An 8,433-nucleotide genomic window follows, 5' to 3' on the forward strand; every position below is an offset into this window, starting at 1 on the left:
AGGAAGGGGGAGGAATGGGCATTGGTTCTGTTTGCCCAAATTGACAGTCCAGTCCAAGAGTTTATCAAAGCCGTTGCAGATTATTGATTGACGTTTTGCTCAACAAAGATCTTCTATTTCCTCAAAGTTACGATTCTGTTTCCCTGCTGAACAGTTTCCAACATCAACCATTCAGAATTTGAAGCTGGTAAAATGTTGAAAGAACGTTGTGTTACGTTGTCAGAGCTCAACCTCCACAGAATTCCGTGTAATAGTAAAATCAGCCAGAGCCCTCAGCCAGAGCGAAAGACATGGGAAGCGTACCTACTCCCAGGCCGGGTGCAGGTTAGGAATTACAGTGACTTGCGAAAGTATTCACCCCTCTTGGCATTTTTCCTATTTTTTTGCCTTACAACCTGGAATTAAAATAGATTTTTGGGGGGTTTGTATCATTTGATTTACACAACATGCCTACCACTTTGATGATGCTAAATATGTTTTATTGTGAATCAAACAAGAAATAAGACAACAAAACAGAAAACTTGAGAGTGCATAACTATTCACATACTTTGTAGAGCCACCTTTTGCATCAATTACAGCTGACAGTCTCTTGGGGTATGTCATATAAGCTTGGCACAACTTTCCACTGGGAGTTTTGCCCAATTCTTCAAGGCAAAACTGCTCCAGCTCCTTCAAGTTGGATGGGTTCCACTGGTGTACAGCAATCTTTAAGTCATACCACAGATTCTCAATTGGATTGAGGTCTGGGCTTTGACTAGGCCATTCCAAGACATGTAAAGTTTTCCCCTTCAACCACTCGAGTGTTGCTTTAGCAGTATGCTTAGGGTCATTGTCCTGCTGGAAGGTGAACCTCCATCCCAGTCCCAAATCTCTGGAAGACTGAAACAGGATTCCCTCAAGAACTGACTTCTTTGACGAGCTCCTTGGTCTTCATAGTGCTGCTTGCTTTGTTGGTGCCCCTTGCTTCGGGGTGTTGCAGACTCTGGGGCCTCTCAGAAGAGGTGTATATATACTGAGATCATGTGACACTTAGATTGAACACAGGTGAACTTTATTTCACTAATTATGTGACTTCTGAAGGTAATTGGCTGCATCAGATCTTATTTAGGGTCTTCATAGCAAAGGGGGTGAATACATACAGTGGGGAGAACAAGTATTTGATACACTGCCGATTTTGCAGGTTTTCCTACTTACAAAGCATGTAGAGCTCTGTAATTTTTATCATAGGTACACTTCAACTGTGAGAGACGGAATCTAATTATTATTATAATTTTTTTTATCCAGAAAATCACATTGTATGATTTTTAAGTAATTTATTTGCATTTTATTGCATGACATAAGTATTTGATACATCAGAAAAGCAGAGCTTAATAGTTGGTACAGAAAACCTTTTTTTGCAAATACAGAGATCATACGTTTCCTTGTAGTTCTTGACCAGGTTTGCACACACTGCAGCAGGGATTTTGGCCCACTCCTCCATACAGACCTTCTCCAGATCCTTCAGGTTCCGGGGCTGTCGCTGGGCAATATGGACTTTCAGCTCCCTCCAAATATTTTCTATTGGGTTCAAGTCTGGAGACTGGCTAGGCCACTCCAGGACCTTGAGATGCTTATTACGGAGCCACTCCTTAGTTGCCCTGGCTGTGTGTTTCGAGTCGTTGTCATGCTGGAAGACCCAGCCATGACCCATCTTCAATGCTCTTACTGAGCGAAGGAGGTTGTTGGCCAAGAACTCGCGATACATGGCCCCATCCATCCTCCCCTCAATATGGTGCAGTCATCCTGTCCCCTTTGCAGAAAAGCATCCCCAAAAAATGATGTTTCCACCTCCATGCTTCACGGTTGGGATGGTGTTCTTGGGGTTGTACTCATCCTTCTTCTTCCTCCAAACACGGCGAGTGGAGTTTAGACCAAAAAGCTATATTTTTGTCTCATCAGACCACATGACCTTCTCCCATTCCTCCTCTGGATCATCCAGATGGTCATTGGCAAACTTCAGACGGGCCTGGACATGCGCTGGCTTGAGCAGGGGGACCTTGCGTGCGCTGCAGGATTTTAATCCATGACGGCGTAGTGTGTTACTAATTGCTTTCTTTGAGACTGTGGTCCCAGCTCTCTTCAGGTCATTGACCAGGTCCTGTCGTGAAGTTATGGGCTGATCTCTCACTTCCTCATGATCATTGATGCCCCACGAGGTGAGATCTTGCATGGAGCCCCAGACCGAGGGTGATTGACCGTCATCTTGACCTTCTTCCATTTTCTAATAATTGAGCCAACAGTTGTGGCCTTCTCACCAAGCTGCTTGCCTATTATCCTGTAGCCCATCCCAGCCTTGTGCAGGTCTACAGTTTTATCCCTGATGTCCTTACACAGCTCTCTGGTCTTGGCCATTGTGGAGAGGTTGGAGTCTGTTAGATTGAGTGTGTGGACAGGTGTCTTTTATACAGGTAACGAGTTCAAACAGGTGCAGTTAATACAGGTAATGAGTGGAGAACAGGAGGGATTCTTAAAGAAAAACTAACAGGTCTGTGAGAGCCGGAATTCTTACTCGTTGGTAGGTGATCAAATACTTATGTCATGCAATAAAATTACAATGAATTACTTAAAAATCATACAATGTGATTTTCTGGATTTTAGATTCCGTCTCTTACAGTTGAAGTGTACCTATGATAAAAATGACAGACCTCTACATGCTTTGTAAGTAGGAAAACCTGCAAAATCGGCAGTGTATCAATTTTTTTTTATTTTCAATTCAGCAATATAAAATATTTTGTGTATGTCCATTACATGTCAAAATTTATTTAAATGACAGGTTGTAAATGCAACAAAATAGGAAAAACACCAAGGGGGATGAATACTTTTACGAAGGCATTGTAACCCAGGGGAACTCAGAGCATGTGGGCTCTGTGTGTGGTGTGCTTCTTTCAAGGCTTGTCCAGCACACACAGTGCTTATCTTCTAGGTTCTCTCTTTGTTTGTCCAGCGCTGAGCAAATAGAAGGTGCAGTACATCTCCTGACAGTTCCCAAAGGCAGGCATAAAACACGCTGGCCAAACAAACACTATACCCTGAGTCACCTAGAGGAGCTTTCTCAGGCTTTGCAGAACACAGATTCCCGCCCCTTGAACAGTAGTGGATTTAGGCCCCCTGGCTGGCTACCTTTCTGCTGTTGATTTAAGCAGTCTTAAGACAGTCTGGATGATGTGTGAATATCCCCCAGCAAGCAGTCTAGGAGCTGCCATTGTCCTCTGCCATATTTTATTACCCCATCAGAAAAAGAGGAAATCCGATTCCCCTTTCTGCAAGAGAGCTTATCCTGCTGTCTCAAAGCAAGCTGTCATGAGAGAGAGAAGGGGAAAGAGAGACAGAGAGAGAGAGAATGAGAGAGAGAATGAGAGAGGAAGGGGCGAGTAGGGGAGACAGAGGATGAATGAGAGTGATTAAATGCCTCATCTGTGCCGCTTGTCCATGGAACCCCCTCGTTTTCTCGTTTCACCCCCTCCATCCTCAGTAGGGGGGATGATAGGTCCACTTCTCCTTCATCAATATTTACTACCCTAACAGCAGGACTTGGGTTGGGCCATGGAGGGGGAGAGGTGGAGGGTGAGCGACATGCGTGTTGTGAGAGGGTACACAGCGGGATGAATGAATGCTGGGTAAAATATTACAACTTTTATTGTCGCCAAACAACACTCTGGCGCTTTTTTTGTCCTTCCTTTCTCTGGCTCCCCTTCTCTCCTCTTCTCCTACTCTCTTCCTCTCATATTGTGTTATACTGGGCAAGAGCAGCATAATATCACTTTACATGAAAGCTCTTGTTTTGGACACTCTCTCACTCCGTCTACCTTTATTCTGCGATCACCAACGCCTCTGGAACAAAGGTCCAACAGCTGACCCAAGGAAAAAGGGGGGACGGAGAGGGGGACACAACAGTTAGAGCTCTCTGTTGGCCACGACAAGCAGGCAGCTCGTAAGCACACACACACACACACACGATGACAGACAAAGGGCTCAGGGACAAGAATAACTCTCTCTCTCTCTTGCTCCTGCCGCTCTTTCTCTTTCTCTCTCTCTCTCTCTCTCTCTCTCTCTCTCTCTGTCAAGAGGATCTGAAATACCAATACCCTTTTCTGCTTGACATTGCCTTCTCCTTGCAGTCAGCATTTTGCTGTCCTTATATAGTCAAAACGTCAGGAGAAATTCCCTGTAGGAATATTCTTAGTAATGCGGCACTCCCTGCGTCTCGTACTGCACTGGACGGCTGCCTGCCTGTTTGCCTGCCTACCAGTCTGGTGTCTATAGGGGACACAGTCACAGTCTCCTGCCATCCAGTTTATTGTGTCACTGTGTTTCACAGGTGACACAGGGCTAAACACTGATTTTTATTTATTTTTATTGTGTCGTCAAAGAGTTATCCATCAGTAAGATATGGTGTTTTGTACAGCAGGTTGTATTGACTGCTGTTATCCCTAGATGGCACACATTTACTGAATCTGCACACATACATTCACGCGCTGTATTTTTTCTCACTCTTTTCTCACACGTACACTTTCTTATTCACGACTCACCTTGTCACACAAAGAACAGTGGACATACACACATGCCTGCACACACACACACACACACACACACACACACACACACACACACACACACACACACACACACACACACACACACACACACACACACACACACACACACACACACACACACACACACAAACACACACTCAAACACACACTCCATTCATCACACTGAGGGTGGTGTTTGGTTGTCCCGTGCCTGTGTGTGTTGTGTGTGTGTGTGTGTGTGTGTGTGTGTGTCTGTATGTGTGGGTGTGTGTGTCTGTGAGTTCCGGTGGCCACTAACCTTGCTGTGTCCTGACGCTCCTGATGAGTATCTGCAGGACACAGGAGGAGAGGAGCGGAGTGCTCACTGTCAGGCGTTTGGGTAAGCTGCCAGGTGTGTGTGTGTCTCCCCGCATGTCTGCCTGTGTGTGTGTGTATATATGTGTGTGTATGTGTGTTAACATGTGTGTGTGTGTGTGTGGCTGCAGAGGGAGGCAGGCAGAGAGACAGTCAGCATTAACAAAGCAGGTGACCCCTAAATCCTGCATTGCTCTGGGGCATTGAGTGAAGGAGAGAGGTTCAGCCAAATAAACCAGGGCTGTGTGTGTGTGTGCATGTGTGTATGTGTGTGCGTGCATACATGCGTACACGCTCGTGAGTGTGTGCATGTGTGTCTCTCTCTCACAGTGTGAGGTGTGTCATCTACTTGGTTAAATCAGGTGTGTGTGTATGTGTGTGGACGTGCATGTGTGTGTGCTCCTACACATGTGTATGTGTGCTGGCGTGGGGTAAGGTGTCACAGATTTTCCAGGTTCTATGGTGTCAGTGAGCTTTGCTGTCATGGACACTAAAGAGCCTGTGTGTCTGTGTGTTCCCAAAGCATTTAGTACTACTTCCTCTTTTCAGGCTGTTGTGTGGGGTCATATTTACAGTACACTCATAAAGACGTCTTTCTGAAGCAGGGGGAGCGGAGGGGGGAGGAGGAGGGTGGGATATAAACCTGAGAATTTGCAAGAAATAAGCCATAATAAGTCACAACACAAGTGTACTGTATATATCAATAGATCTTTTTTTAGGAAGTAGCGACTAAAGAGACAGGTGATACACAATGTTACAGAACACCACAGGGCTTCTCAATACAGCCACGAACTCAACCCTTTATTGTTGTGATAACGGTGTGTTACTGTAAACGATACTTTCTACCACACTACTACTCTCACCTAAGTTGTGATATACAATACATTTTGATACGTTTTAATAATAGTATTACTAATGAAAGGTCTCTGATATTATAATATATTATTAGGTATTAAATACTTAAGCAATAAGGCTTGAGGGGGTGTGGTATATGGACAATATTCCTAAGGACTGTTCTTATGCTCGATGCAACACAGTGCCTGTGTACAGCCCTTGGCCGTGGTATATTGGCCATATACCACAAAACCCAGAGGTGCCTTATTGCTATTATAAACTGGCTACTAACATAATTAGAACAGTAAAAATGAATCTTTTTCCATACCGGTGGTATATGGTCTCATATACCACGGCTTTCAGCCAAACAGCATTCAGGGCTGGAACCACAGAGTTTAGAAATATAAGTTTAGATATATATATATACTATTACAGTTCATACATACATTCAATGTATGTGGCAGTCATCAGACCCACAACTATGGTGTTGCTATCACCATGCTCCAACGAACCATGCCATCAGGAGAACCTGAACTAACTCTTCTGTCTGTGTTGGTGCAGGTTCCAGAGCTGTTCCTGGAGGTGGCTACAATCACGCTGCGTGAGTTCTTCAACGCCATTGTGGCAGGAAAAGATGTGGACCCATCCTGGAAGAAGGCCATCTACAAGGTGATCTGCAAGCTGGACAGCGAGGTGCCCGAGGTCTTTAAGTCGCCCAACTGTCTTCAGGAGCTCTTACACGAGTAACCTATCATGACCTGCCTTCAGACACCCCCCCCTCATGTTTTTATTTATTTATTTATTTATTTTTATCTGATTTTCTTGCTTTTTTGAATGTATGAAGTATGAAGTTGCATTCCTCCCAATCTGAGGCCTACTGGGCTGTCCAAGTTATCTAGCTATTGTGTTGTTGTTATTATTATTATTAATATTATTAATTTCATCATGACTATGATTATTATTAGTTTTTTTTAAATGATTCTGCTGATCTGAAGATACTTTTATCCTATTGAGCAGGGGTGTCAAACTCATTTGATGGAAGGTCTATTGTCTGTTTTTTTTTCTTTTTTCTTTCATTTAAGCCCTAGACAACCAGTTGTGGGGAGTTCCTTACTAATTAGTGACCTTAATTCATCCATCAAGTACAAGGGAGGGGCGAAGACCCGCAGATACTCGGCCCTCCATGGATTGAGTTTGACACATGCTATTTGGTGGTTGGACTGTGTGAAACCTGATCTATCTGCCCTGATGTACTAGAAACACTAAATAGGGGTCCTCACTATGCCCAGGCAAGGGCTTCCCACGACCCTGTACCCTACCTACTCTAAGAATGACCCTACAATGCTAGTGCGGTCACCAATAGATTTTGGCCCACTACACTACGAAAGGGGAGAGGGGTCCTCAATAGGCTCTCCCCACTATGCGAGGTGACTCTCCAATAGGTGCCCAATACAATGGATATCCCACGGAGGACAACACTACACTACGCTTTATTAACTACTGAACTATACTGGAATACTAGTACTGGTCTGTATTGGTATACTGGAACTGGACTGGTATCAGTCATCTACTGAGCTCGACCTTGATACTTTAAAGTGTGCTTTCTGTGATTAGGACATTGTGTTTATTGGGTGTATATTATTAATATTATTTTTCCTGTTGTTATTGTTGTTTTTATTATTATTATTTGTCATCATTGCTTGATACAGATTGGCACTTCCAGATTTGTCCCTTGACAACGTTACAGAAAATAAATTATTATTATTGTTCCAAAAGAGTATAAATTCTCTACATATAATTACTTTGCTCTCAGCAATTTGGGCAAAAACCTCTTGCTCATTTTCATATTCCCCATCCCTCCTCTTTCTGTTTGTGTAGGTCCAAGTTTTGTTTGAACTTCACTGCTGATAGGGAAGACAGTGGAGAGAGAGTAGGCTTCGGTCCTGGGGCTCAAGTAGATACACAAGGGGAAGTCTCAACCCTAAGCTTTGCACAACTAGAAAACATTGCTGTAAAAGGTGTTGGTTTGGAAGAGCACATGGTGCAACCAGAGGCAGTGCACAAATACAGAGGTGTGTGGGGCAGTGACACACACACACACACACACACACACACACACACACACACACTCACTCACACACGCACGCACGCACGCACGCACGCACGCACGCACGCACGCACGCACGCACGCACGCACGCACGCACACACACACACACACACACACACACACACACACACACACACACACACACACACACACACACACACACACACACACACACACACACACACACACACACACACACACACAGAGACATGCAGCTTAAGACAGACCAGTTACTGCTTGAGTTTATGACTTATTGTTTCAAGGCTGAATTTCCACATTTACTCCAGCATTGAAATATCAAGAGTACATGTTATCTTCATACATTTATGGGCCATTCACTAAGGACTACATCATTCATTCATTCGTTCATACATACATTACCAGTCAAAAGTTTGGACACACCTACTCATTCAAGAGCTTTTCTTTATTTTTACTATTTTCTACATTGTAGAATAATAGTGAAGACATCACAGCTATGAAATAACACATATGGGATCATGTAGTAACCAAAAAAGTGTTGATAATGAGAGCTTTGCACACTCTTGGCATTCCCTCAACCAGCT

The 8,433-nt window shown here is 44.0% G+C and overlaps 1 protein-coding gene across 1 annotated transcript in view; it reads left to right on the forward strand.

Moving 5' to 3' along the window:
* LOC109900994 (prospero homeobox protein 1) overlaps nucleotides 1–7,893 on the forward strand; it is a 47,570-nt gene extending 39,677 nt beyond the window's left edge. The window contains exon 5 of the mRNA XM_020496949.2: nucleotides 6,324–7,893. Within this exon, the coding sequence (XP_020352538.1) occupies nucleotides 6,324–6,509 (186 nt within the window). The 3' untranslated portion in view covers nucleotides 6,510–7,893. The remainder of the gene's footprint in view (nucleotides 1–6,323) is intronic.
* Nucleotides 7,894–8,433: the final 540 nt, after the last annotated feature.

This window comes from Oncorhynchus kisutch, linkage group LG12 (genome assembly GCF_002021735.2).
Source record: "Oncorhynchus kisutch isolate 150728-3 linkage group LG12, Okis_V2, whole genome shotgun sequence".
NCBI lineage: Eukaryota > Metazoa > Chordata > Actinopteri > Salmoniformes > Salmonidae > Oncorhynchus > Oncorhynchus kisutch.